This window comes from Lichenostomus cassidix, chromosome 5 (genome assembly GCF_008360975.1).
Source record: "Lichenostomus cassidix isolate B80296 chromosome 5, HeHo_3.0, whole genome shotgun sequence".
Taxonomy (NCBI): Eukaryota; Metazoa; Chordata; class Aves; order Passeriformes; family Meliphagidae; genus Lichenostomus; species Lichenostomus cassidix.
In genome coordinates this window covers 25,507,913-25,521,638 of record NC_139486.1, presented here as the reverse complement: position 1 = coordinate 25,521,638, position 13,726 = coordinate 25,507,913, and the positions used below count along the sequence as shown (strand labels likewise).

Genomic DNA, 13,726 nt, shown 5'->3' with positions numbered 1-13,726 from the left:
TAATATGAATCCACCTTTTTTAACAGTTTGACTCAGACTTCTTTTAACATTTGTTTTTATGCAAAGAGGCAGGAAAAGTATTGCTTAGTTTTTAAACATTCTTAAATCTTCAAATTTTTCTAAATGCTTGATTAAGACTCTAATTTTTTTTTTCTGTGAGGATACTTAGTTTTGCCTAATTTATCACATATTTATGTATGTAACACTCCTACACTGGAAGATTAAACAGTAATTCATATTGCAAAATAAGCAATGAATTGTTTGCTGTACTTAGCATTTTTAGACTGACTGTAGATGCTTAAAAGAATATCCCATGTGAATGGAGAGGCTAGGTGGGAGTTTGAATATCAGTGAGCTACAGTTTTCTTTCATGAAGCTGATCTGCTACTTCCTTAAGGTATGAAAAGATGAATTTATGTTTGTAAATCAGCAACTATTACTGTCTGATATTCATATCACAGTAGCAGCCAGGTCTCAGTCAGTGGTATTGACAAAAATAGATTATATTCTACCCTATCCTAAAAAAGATGTCATCTGTCCTGCACTCAGAGCTTTCACCTGTCATATGCTATGAGTAAAATGCCGTTTTCTACAGCCTCACAGAACCAGCATTTTCTTAAAACAGTTATCATCTTAGTATTTTTCTTAAAAGAATTCTGTTGAGATAGAGTAAATCAGACAGGGCTGGTAAGGAACTGTATGCAATGAAGAGAGGTAGAGCAGTGTGACCCGTGGGGACTGCTGTGATGGGAAGGTGGCATTCTTCACCGAGCAATCTGCTGTGAAGGCCTTGCTTTTGGCCTGGCCTGTAGACAATGCATTGGCACACTGTCCAGGCTTCAGTCCCCTTCTCCTCACTCTAGCCCATGCAGCAGACCCAAAATAGAAGCGTTTGTGGAGAATTGCATAGTTGACGTGTGATTCCTCACCAAATGTCTGTAAGTCTCCTCTCATCTAGCTCCTAATTCTGTAGCAAGCATCATTTAACATTGCTAAATATTTTTCATTGCTAAAATCCAATTTTGGATACCTAGTATTTAAAACATCTAGCTCACTAATTGCAAAATCTATAGGAAAGTCCTTACAACATCAAAGACTCACTTGATCCTCGGAGCTGTTATAAATGGAAAACTGTCTCTGTTACAAGCAAATAAGGCACTTAATGCACTCTTTCTGGCTGTGATGCGATTTTTCCTGTGGGTTTTGAAAATGACCTTCCTGTAAGCATCAAGGACTGTAACTTTTCAGATAAAGAAACTTGTTCTTGTTTTAAGTCTATGCCAGGTTCATTCCCCTATAGCCCACAGTTTTCAAAAGCAGAAGAAAAAGTAATCCAGAATTAAAAAAAATAAAAACCCCTCTGTTTCCAGAACGAAGTTACCCTGTCAGCTTGCCTTGGGCCTTAGGTGGAGAAGTGGAGATTAAAGAGTCAGTATTCCTTTTCATGTTTCGTCTGCCAGTTTTGTGAATGTAGAAAGAGTACTTGTGGCTGCAGCTAAGTATCCGACTGTAGTGTTAAGTATGGCAATTTCATCCTCATGCAGTAAATTAAGAATATTCTTATAAGTTTATCACGAGAGGAGTTCAGTATCAATACCATCCAGTCATTGATAAAGGTATTTCAAGGAGAAGGGTGAATAGCACAGCAGATGTAACCTCAATATTTTCACCAATTATAAAGAGCCTCTTTGTGAAGCTGTGTGAATATGTAAGATGATCTCATCATTTCCTATTTACTCAATACTTACCTGAATACGCAATATAGTGTAGCTTTTAAATGCATATGCACACGAGTAAAATGTCCTTTTGTAAGAGCCTTTGCTAAAAGACTGCTTTTGATACACAATTTCTTCATCTCCTCTTCAAACTGAATTAAGCTACTTCCTTCTTTTAAAACACAACTCACTATTTAGAAGCTTTGGCTTTGATTTCTCAGAACAGCCTTACAGGAAGAAACTATGTTCTTTTTCTTTTTGTAACCATATTTCTGAAGACAAACTTGTACTGATTTATTTTAATTTTCTAACAGAAATAGGTTCCTGCAAAGAACACTGACTATTTCTTCTTTTTACCCCTCCTTCATTCCACCACTACAAGAATATTGCTGTGCACAAAGCTACCAAGGAAAACTGAAATCCCTCTGTTGGGAACTGTGTACACAGCAATATATTCATACTTTGAGAAATAAGTGAGGGTTTTTTTAGTTCTTAGCATGACATACTGTGCACTTCTTGCATGCTAACCACTGAATTCAAATTGAGGAACTAGGTAACATTTCAGCAATGTTTAATCAGGTTTAGCATCCACCATTTTAGGGAACATATCTGTGCAGCTGACATAAAGGTCAACAATTTTAAAACATTAACCCTTAGTTAGTCCCTTTGATTAAGGGGTTTATGTATATGTGTGTGTGTGTCTGTGTGAGTGTGTGTGTGTGTATACATATCTAAAATTATATAACCCAATCCTGCATAATCCCATTATGTGAGCCATCCCGCCAATGCAGTCACAAGTCTCACCTTGTCTGCCAGACTGGGTACTCCATGTATAACACAAATAGAAATATAAAATTATTTGTACTGCTCAGTGAGTGAGGGATGAAAACTTTCAGGATGTAATCTACATGGCATTATATTTTCAGAAGTTTATGCTAAACTGAAATGTGTTGTCTGTTGCTAGTTACAAAACATAACTTCACAATCAGAGCTTAGAGAGGAGTGATTCTTTGCTTTCATTTCTTCTCAAATCAGTAACTTTATTAATGGACTCTGTGTACCTGCAAACTGAAGATCTTTAAAATTAAACTGGACTTTACTCACTAACACTATATTATCAATAAACTGGATAGATTTCCCTCCCTGATGCCTCCTTCTAATTGCTTTTTTTGCCTCACAATTCTCATATAATTTCTAAGTTGCATGTTGGCAATGCCAGCAGTCAAAAAATACTGTAAATTAGGAAACATTTCAATTTTTTTTCATTATTTTCTTTCATCACATTGAGAAATTTCTTTCCAACATAGCCTGTGAATTTTCAGAACTGACTTGGGGGTGCTTAGTGCACTCTCAAGGGAAGTAAGAACCAGATTTAGCAGCACAGTGCAGCTTGCCTGCCAAAGAGTCTCTTTATAGAGAGAATTTTTATATTGAATCGTGGGACTTCCTACAGAGCTTGGTCCACAAATCTCTTCTATGAAATGTGCTTCAGACAGGAAGGAAGCAGGAAGGAAAAGTCTGTGTATCTGCTAATATACCTGAGCTGGCCAAAAATAGAGTGGATATTTGCAGTTAGATGAACTTCATGAAAAGCTTATTTTTAATACAGTATTTCAGACCCTCTTTGGAAGTATTCTTTGTACTTGGGAGCCTGAACTCTGAGTGTGGATGATTTGTACATAGCTCTGATGCACTGAATTCTCATTCTTGAGAAACAAGCACCTTTTCCTCTTTTCCGTAGTTCTGAAATGAATGCTCTGTTCAGTCCTTGACACAGACTTTTCCAGTGGTGCAACAACAAATATAAAAGCTACTGAAGGATGAAGGACTTGTCTAGGATGAAGGGCTTGTCTAGGATGACCAAAAGAGCTGGAGAATCTGGGTCAGTATAGCTATCACTACGCAGAACTGTAGTGTGCCCTTCAGCCATGGCCAGCGACTCACCTGGTACTTTGATTTTCAAATGTGTATGTCAACAGTCATCCTTTGGCATCTGCATCGCCAGATAAAAACAGTTCCAAGGAAGACAATAGTGCATTTAGTAGGTGCAAGTGAAGACAGATTTTACTAGTTCCTGCACACAACTGTGGGTATTTGTGTTTCCAGGAGAGAGGTAGTATCACTCCAGACTTGGGTGCACATCAGTTTTTACACTCAGCTGTAAGCAGAGTATTCTGAATGTCCTATTTTACTGAAATGGAAATGTCTACCATAATCAAAACTTACAGCAGTGCTTTCTTCCCCCTATTCTTCGTAACTGATAAAGTTGGGCTAATTTATGTGAGATTGTTTTCTAAAGTGGCTTACCACACTGGTTTGACAGAAATGCTGGATAGTCAGTTGTTCATATTTTATTTTTATTCTGCTGTATAATGAGGTTTTGAAGCCAATGAATTATCATAGTAAAATATTTAGAGCCTGGAATACAAAAGTAAAAATTTAGGGAAATATCAGTGTCTGCTAGAAACAAACCTAGTTCACTAGAGGCTGCTGAAAAACAACAAGACCCAGATACAAATATTTGTTTATATTAGAGCTGAACATAACTTGCACTTCACATTCACTTTACATGGCACTACTTTACATGCATATTTTTCTCTGGTAGTTGAAAAATTGCAGTGGGGACTGGGGGATATCTCCAAGGTAAGGAAACATCACTGTTTGTATGGCTGCCTTTGTAAACATCTTTTTCTGTAGATATCTGCTGTACGCAGATTTAGATATAGATACATCCATATATATAATTAGGGGTATAGACATTTGGTTAACTTGAAAGCCCCAAAGTATCATTTGTCACATTTATGGTAGGAACTTTAACTGCCTTAAATACTTATTCTCTGCCAAAGTGACTTTTTTCTTTTCCCTCTACAAAAAAAAAAAAAAGAAAAGAAAAAAAAAAAGAAGAAAAAAAAAGAAAATGTACTTCATGAAACTATTGTATATGAAGCACTTATTAGCCGTAATTAAATGGACAATATGAATTTACTACGTCTTTAGGACTCTGGCTTGTTCTGGTTTAGAGCAAGATGATTAATGCAAATACATATTACTTGAGATAACCATTTAGCAGCTAATTTAGCCAAATTTATTACAGCAGTTAGAGGTTTTTCATTTTAGCAGACGGAGACAAGGACATGACAAAAGCAGGCGGTGAATGTGAAGGCACACTGCCCTCTAGTGCACACAGCTTTGCGGGGATGGTGAGCAATGCAGGAGGGAAAGGGCTCCAGCAACAACCGAGCCCAGATTCTGTGTAGTTTACGGGTTTTATAAAACCACGCTGCTCCCTTCCACTGAAAGATTTGCATTTCATTCCCTTCTCCTGACACTGAAGAATCTGATACAAAACAAATCCGTTTCAACCTGGCAATATTTTGGCTGAAGTATTACTTTAAACATCTGCATTTTTAAGCCATCTTGCTGTGAGCATTTAATAGGACCGGTTCACATTACTGATTGCTTTTACTTCTTTCTCTGTTTCCTAGTATATTTTAAACATTGGAGAGAGCTGTCACTCTTTGGCTCTAGCCAAGCCATTCTGTGCCTCCCTTAGGCCTCTTCCTCAGCCTGTTGGTGGATTTACTTTGCTCTGGTAGAAAGTAAATTCTCCAAAGACTTTTCCCCCACTGACCAGTGGAGATTTGGTTCATCTGAGAACTGTAAATTCTGTTTGACAAGATCAAAGAAACAGATGTATAAGTTCAGTGGTTGATATCGCCTGCAATAAGGAGAAATGATCAAAGCAGCAGGGGTAGAGTATCTTCCCAAACCTTTCAAATATCCAGAATCTCAAAGAGGTCTACCTAGGAGCTATGAATAAATCACATATAAATTTGCCTCTTTTTTTCCTTTTCTCTTTTTACAGCTTGACATTGAGTGCATTGGAAATGTCCACACAGCAATAAGTATTCTGTGAACCATAGAGATTTGTAGGTTTTTTTTACTTTCCTTCTTCCACTGGAGTTTCCAAAAGCCGATTGAAATTATACTTTAAAACTTGTAAAACATGTAGCTAGTTATACTGAACTTCAGGTCCTGTTTGTCATCTCACTGGCATTAAATCCAGAGGAAGCCAAGTATCTTCTGCTTATTCTTGTGGCAAACAGTACAATGAAGACTATTTTCCCACAATTCTAACATGTACTATGTCTTGCTTCTGTTTTGTTTGTCTTTTCCCGCCAGTGCTGAACAAGGGTCAGTGTGTAACAAAGTATTACCGCTGGATGCAGAAGAACGGAGGTTACATCTGGATACAGTCTAGTGCTACCATAGCTGTCAACGCCAAGAACGCAAGTGAGAAGAATATCATTTGGGTTAATTACCTTCTTAGGTAGGTTTTCCAGTCACTCTTCTTGCTTGAACTGCTGTCTCTATTGCTTGTCTCTGTTGGTGAGAGGTCTAGGGAAAAAACAACCACCTACTAGAGAATGTTAAGAAGAAGGACCTCAAAAACTGTGCCATCTTGTTATATCTTTTGAGGCATCTGTCGTATCTCAGCACACTAGAATATTCTTGAATTATTATGCTGCCTTATGCTTGAAACAAACCCTCCACCATTTTACTGCATGTCTTAAATCTACTCAACCTGAGCTTAAAGATAAAAATTATCCACACCAACTTTCAGTCACTGTGTTATAAAATCTGGTGTGGAGTGTTTGGCACTGTTTTATTTGGATATTAAAAATGCAGAAATTAAACTGCTGGTATACCAAAAAAAAAGTTATCTCTGAACAGCATTTGCCATTTCACTCCAGAGGGAGGAACTTGCTCAGGGCAAAATCCTCAGACTACTTTGTTGCTCCTATAAGCATCAGATAATATTCACACTGAAAAATTCAAAACAGGATTTAAAAATAAAACTGCTATTGAGTACTATTTTAAGCTATTAGAACTATTTTAAACAGAAATAGTAGTAATGGCTTGAATGAAAGGCTGTTTCCTGAGAAATTCTGTTTTACCAAACTATTTTTAAAGGACTGGTTTCAGAGCTTAAGGGAAAACCAACAGTCACTGAGAAACAGTGAATTATAAACCTGACCTTTCTCATCTGAAAATACCTTTCAACACATTCTGTTTTGTGAAAATGTTCAATAAGATTGGGAGATTTTCTGTTTCATTCTAAAGCAGAACAAACAAACAAACAAAATTTGAAACCCTGAGATTGTCATGAAATGCAATTGTCATTTTCTGGCCTGTTCTCCTTTTAAGTTGCTTGTCATGGTTTGTTACATTCCCTTTGATGCCATGAGAGTTCAAAGTGATGTCTAGGGGTTAGATTGTGACTTATTATGCCAAGTCCAGTAAGCCCTGAAGAGACTGTGCCTGCCTAAACCTGCATGTTGAAATGCTTTTGATTCCCCTTTTGGGGAAGAGAAGGAAGAAACCCTTGGCAGGAGAGCAGTGAAGGGGTACTGTGGGAAACTTTCCACAGCAGTGGAGTTTTCTCTGGGACTTGCATGTTTCTGGCCTGATATGATGGAACACAGACTTTTTTGAATGCATCCTTACCCTGATACTTTTGTGTCTATTTTTTGCAAGTGTGGGACAGAATGCAGCATTTCAAGAGGTCAGCCTAAGGCTGACAATTCTGAACTGGCAGTACAGCTTCACTGACCCAGTCCTTAACAGGGCTTCAAAATGCCCAGAAATGTTCTCATATTTCCAGCTCTAGCTGTAAAAGTGATCCATAAGAAATATGAACAGCTGCCTCTGTCTCCTTTGCTGCTTTCCAGACAATGGGTGAACCTAATCCACAAACTTTTCTCTACAAACAGAATATACCTCACAAGAAAAGAAAACCAGTGTGGTCTTCCCCAGGTCTCCTCCCAGAACCTGATTTTTCTGCTATTCCATTCACCAGTCTGTTACAAAAATATTAACATCTTCACTGAATTTGTATTTTTAATATAGATTTCTCCTAGTACTGGAATCCACGAAAGATCCAAATGTCCAAATAATATTTTAATGACAGATCAAGGCATAATGAGGTCTACCCTTAGCAAGAGTACTGGTCTGTGTATATTTCCATGCATTAGAAAGTATGATTCAGCTGTCTGTAAAAGGATAGACTAATTACAGTGACAGGGAGGATTAATGCTGTTCTTGTTCTAGCAACTTGTTATCCACAGTGTGAAAGCCCTCAAACGTCTTTTGCTTGGAGGGGGCAAATTTGGGACTGCCCTGGGATGCAACAGAATAAAGTCACTTTGTCAGGACAAAGCCATAAAGATGATAATCATAAGATGGCATTTCAATGTGAACTGTGTGAACTCTGAGTTTTCACAGTACACTCTAAGAGGCTGAATATGAGCACACAGTCATTGCAATAGTGTGTCAGGCACACCCCCAGTGCTGCCTCATATTTTTCTGTGCAGAACTGTGGATTTTGTGCTCTATCACCAGACTTGAATTTGAACTGCATGGAAATGCTCACCAATTCAAAAATTATTAAAGACTTTGTTATTTTTAATATTCCTATGCCACTTATGTCTAGCTATGTCTGTTCCCCTGCCTTTGCATGGATTTAGGCAAGTAGCACATTTTAAAAGGTACAAACCAAGCAAAAGCATAGTGTTGTGGTTTTTTTTCCATTTCTCTGTCAGTGTAGCTTTTTTAGATTGCAGTCATGTTCATTGCTAACAAGTCACAGGTGAGCACCACATGAGCAGATGAAGATATGATTATAATGGGTGTGTTGACAGTTCTTTATCCCTAACATATGCATCTTAACATGCACATGTGCATCTGTCATATAGTTAGAGAGGTTGTTTTTGGTTTCTTGCTGACGTGGATGCATGTGTGCAGTGTTTCAAAAGTATATAACCTTTTTACCTAATTTTTAGCCAGATTCTTTGGAGCAGTGGGAACTTTCTTTAGTGCTAGCTGACCACTGTATTAATAACTTTATGTATGGTATGCTTGATTAAAGTGTGGAAAACTGGAATGTTGAGAAAAACAGGTATTGAAAGGGCTCTGGCAAGGTTGATAGCGAATATTGTTACAGAGATAGCTCTAATAGACATTGCCAGTGGGAGAGAAACAGATTGGAAAACTTAAAACACTCTCTCTGTCCTCCCAGGCACAGTAATCGGATCAAAATCGGGATATTTTGTTGTTGGATGATTACAAGTTGTAGCTTAACTGCTAGATATTGCACAAGCCATGATGTCCCACTTCAGTAAGAATGCTTCGATAGCTCTAAAACTTCACTAGAATCAAACAAGGTTTAGTGCCTGGTCAATAAAAGCATTTGACTGCAGTATTAAAATAAACCTTCACAAAATTCCTGCTGTGAAGCTCTGAGGAGCCAAAAATATATGTTTCTGTGTTTACTCTACTATTCTTCCTATTTATGTTCTTTGTTTCTGAACTTTAATATGAAAAGAGGAAAAAAATCATGAAACTGCAAATCATCCAATTGCATTTATATTTGCTGTGTCCTCTTCAGTAACCCAGAGTACAAGGACACTCCAATGGATATTGCACAACTTCCTCATCTTCCAGAGAAAACCTCAGAATCCTCGGAGACCTCTGACTCTGAATCAGACTCAAAGGACAACTCAGGTAACAAAAATGGGGTGCCTTTACACCCACAAGATGTTCAGATCATGAGAGCCACATGGTCAGTTTTCCAGATGTTTTTACTTCTCAAGTATTGTTCCATTATAACAAAAAAAAAAAAAAAAAATTGAAAAGCACCAGCAAAATCTTTTAATGACCTTAGCATTTCCACAGTATCTCCATTTCCTCAGAATTTCTCTTCACTTTCTACATGTATTCTTACCTACATAATACCAAACTACATATTTTATTTCCCAGTTGTGCTTATGAACAGGTATTGTGCCTTGTGCAGAGGACTTGGGATTGCAACTGCCGGATAAAATTCTAGTTCTTCTCTTTCCAAAGTAGGCAGACATTCTGCAGAGAGGTTTCTACTACCAATCTTTATGACTCTTTTCCCTACATAAATACATTCTTGAAGAGTCTCACTAGGGGGCAGTGAAGATTGGAAAAATTGAAAGTGTTCTTGGGTTAAAAGCTAAATTAGAAGGTGTGGCTTCAAGAACTTGTTTCTAAGCTCTTTAAGTCTGGGCCTTCAGCTGTTTCTTAAAGGCTGAGTGTATTTGTCAAACTCCATGTGTAAATTAGTCCTACAGATTATCCAGTGCGCAGATGGTTCACACATTCCCTGTTAGTTTTAATAGTGGTCACCTAGGCACAGGTTCAAATCATCTAGCCTTGAAAGGAGTGTGTTTTCCTGTAGCACAGGAAGTAAAGATGTTACTCAGCTGTAGTATGCAAGATAGATAGATGATAGATTAGATAGATAGATAGATAGATAGATAGATAGATAGATGATAGATAGATATAGACGATTTTTCTCTCACATCTATAATAACAATGAAAAAATGCCTGGAGAAAATGGATCAGAGTGATAAAAGTCAAGAAAAAGCAATAAGAGGATCAGGCCTTAATATTATATTATATTATATTATATTATATTATATTATATTATTTATTATATTATATGATACAGCTGTTCTCTTTCACCTTCTGCTTTTATTTATTCTCCTTTGACAGCTTGGTTTGATGGTTTAAGTCAACGTGCAGGTTTGTTGACCACCATCATTGGGAATCTCTTCACCCATTCCCAGTGCTTCCTTTATGCTGTCTTGTTCCTGAATAGCCAAATGACACATATGTGGAGAACAGTTCACATTTCCCATATACACTGGAAGTTTCTCCAGATGAGAACATGAGAAGTACATGTACATTCATGACTTCTAAAGCTGATGCAGAGCAAGACAGCATTCCAAAGGTGCACAGATGTCTACATCTGAGAAGATGTCTGGGAGTCTTGGAAGACACAGGGGCTTGCGTATTACAAAGGAATTAAATAGAAATGCCAAAGGACCTGAAATTGGAACCTCATTTTGGATGAAACCAACAAGTTCAAGCTCTGTTACAATCCCAGTCAAAGACTGCAGCTTTAGACCACCTCATCCTAAGACCACTCTTCACCAGCTAGAAACCGTGGCCTCAAAAAAAGCATCTTCAAAAAAAGGAAGAAAAAAATTGTAGGAGAAATTCAGTGCTAGGTGGGACAAAAAGCTGGATGAAAAGGAAGAAAAAAATTGTAGGAGAAATTCAGTGCTAGGTGGGACAAAAAGCTGGATGAGATTTAGAGGTTTACGTCTTCTACTTTGCCCCCATGGGTTTTATTTTTCAAAAGGAAGGGTCTTTCTGCTGCTGCTGACACAAGCAAAAGTCCCACCAAGTGACTTGTGAAGTGCAGTGTCCTGAATGCTCAGGCAGCTTTCCTGTCAAACCCACCCTCAGCACTTCTGGGAAATTGTTTGGTATTGACATGGCTCCAGGAGTGACCAATATCTTTAGAGGAAAACTGGCCCTTCCCCTCGTTCCCTAAAACAAGCATATTGAAAAGGGTAGTACTTGGCTGTGAGGACTGAAAAACATCTTTTATTAGCCAACAAAAGACTTCTGGCTGGTCTGTAAAGGACAGGGTTTCCTGAAGCCTTTCATGACCCTTTTGAACATAGCATGATAATGGAGCATATTCAGTCTCAGAGCTGCTTTGGCTCTGTGAGTCCAGTGGGCTAGAGTGTTTATCTCACCCATGCTAGAATTATAATTGAATGAATTCAGGCAAGAAGAGTGACAGCTTCTCAGTGCTGTAGCTGTGCTATTTTCAATGGTCTTTAGGTGATTTGGGTCAATCAAGAATTTAATTCACTGGCTGATTATTTTTTCTGTATTTTTTTATTTGTTGTCCTTCAGGAGAATATAAGACAGTCTAGCAACATAACAAAATTGTTTTAACAATAAACTGGTTTATTCATTTATTTTAAGTGGTTTATTCATTCAGATTTATACACATATGACCTGCTTCTCCTCTCACACAGTAGGAAATCAGCAGTAATTCCACTGCAGCCAGAGACTCTATGCCACTTCAAAAGTGGCAATGGTCAGAGGAAAATGAGATGAGAGTACTAGAATCTTCATTAGTAAATAGTGCTATACCTGAATGCCTGCCCACTGTTGGAGAACATGGATGTGAAAGAACAATCACCAGAACATAACAGTGATAATGGGATTGTTCAGTGAGTCCTCTTTGGATGGCATAGCTACAATGCCATTGTGCTTACACCTGTCAACATGATTCTTGTCCAGTGAGCAGATGAAAAGACCCCCTCAATCGATGTGCACTCATACAGCCTAGGCTTCTAGTGCTTTAACTAGCACTGAGTCCTGAGTCAGACACATTCATGGTGATCAAAACTCTCCCAACACAACATTGAAAAAAAAATGCAGCTCTACAGAAGAGAATGCCTTTTACTAAAAATGTTTAAAGCAAACCCAATCTCATTGGTAGGTAGAAACCTGGACTTGGATTATAATATTGTGTTCCTGTTGCTAATGGTTTGTTTCACTTTCGTTTTGCTCCAGAGGACAATGAGAACTCAAAGTCAGATGAGAAAGGAAACCAGTCAGAAAACAGTGAAGACCCTGAATCCGACAGGAAAAAGTCAGGAAATCAGTCAGATAATGAAATGAACTGTAATGATGATGGGAACAGCTCCAGCAATCAGGACAGCAGGGACAGTGATGACAGCTTTGAAAACTCAGACTTCGAGAATCAAAAGGCCCCTGAGGACAGTTTTGGCACTCTTGGCTCTATGCAGATCAAGGTGGAGCGCTACGTTGAGAGTGAGTCAGACTTGCGGTTGCAGAACTGTGAATCACTGACCTCCGACAGTGCCAAGGACTCAGACAGTGCAGGTGAAGTAAATGCCCAGTCTTCCAGCAAACATCAGAAGAGGAAGAAGAGGAGAAAAAAGCAAAAGGGAGGCAGCATGACCCGGAGGAGGCTGTCAAGCACCTCAAGTCCAAATGGACTTGACTCAGCTTTGGTGGACCAGCCCCAGCTGCTCTCGTCACCAAACAGTGCCTCAGTGCTCAAAATTAAAACAGAAATCTCAGAACCTATCAATTTTGATAATGATAGCAGTATTTGGAATTACCCACCCAACAGGGAAATCTCAAGGAATGAATCACCCTACAGTATGACCAAGCCCCCCAGCTCCGAGCACTTCCCTTCCCCCCAAGCCAGCAGTAGTTTACATGTCTCCATTCCAGACTCTGTTCTCACCCCACCGGGGACTGAAAATACTGCCAGCCGTAAAACTCAGTTCAGCACCTCATCCAACTCGGCCTTGGCTCCGGTGTCCTCTGACCCTTTGTCACCCCCACTTTCAGCATCTCCAAGGGACAAACATCCTGGAGGTCCCACAACTTCCAACTCTTTGTTGTACACTGGGGACCTGGAAGCCCTTCAGAGGTTACAAGCAGGCAATGTGGTGCTTCCTTTGGTTCACAGGGTAACAGGAACCCTTGCTGCGACCAGCACTGCTGCTCAGAGGGTCTACACCACTGGCACTATTCGGTATGCTCCAGCTGAAGTTACTTTAGCCATGCAGGGCAACCTCCTCCCCAACACCCATGCTGTTAACTTTGTTGATGTTAACAGCCCCAGCTTTGGGCTGGATCCTAAAACACCGATGGAAATGCTCTACCATCACGTTCACCGACTCAATATGTCGGGACCGTTTGGAAGTGCTGTGAGCGGGGCCAGTCTGACCCAAATGCCTGCAGGGAATGTGTTCACAACTGCCGAAGGACTTTTTTCCACTCTTCCATTTCCTGTGTACAGCAATGGCATTCACACTACACAGACTCTGGAACGGAAAGAGGATTGAAATATGACCACATACTGTGTTCAGTGTTATACTCTGAGGCATAGACTATGTTTTAATTTAGACCTTTAATTCTAGCACTTTGAATTTGAGCAGGTCAGCTTATTATCTCAATATGATGGTCCCCATTTCATTCCCTTTCTCTTTAACTTGACTTATTCTTTAATGTAAAGATATTTTTTTATTTTTGCCTTCAGAGAGTCGAAGTACCAGTTGCCTGCCATTTTGTCTTCTTCT

The 13,726-nt window shown here is 39.0% G+C and overlaps 1 protein-coding gene across 8 annotated transcripts in view; it reads left to right on the top strand.

Annotated features, from left to right (window-relative positions):
* NPAS3 (neuronal PAS domain protein 3) overlaps positions 1–13,726 on the top strand; it is a 603,379-nt gene that overhangs the window by 586,913 nt on the left and 2,740 nt on the right. For all 8 annotated transcript variants that reach the window (XM_085061917.1, XM_085061915.1, XM_085061916.1 and 5 more), the window contains 3 exons: positions 5,898–6,045; positions 9,163–9,278; positions 12,183–13,726. The exon at positions 12,183–13,726 is cut by the window's right edge and continues 2,740 nt beyond it. In XM_085061917.1, coding sequence (XP_084918043.1) covers positions 5,898–6,045; positions 9,163–9,278; positions 12,183–13,492 — 1,574 coding nt within the window. In that variant the 3' untranslated portion in view covers positions 13,493–13,726. The remainder of the gene's footprint in view (positions 1–5,897; positions 6,046–9,162; positions 9,279–12,182) is intronic.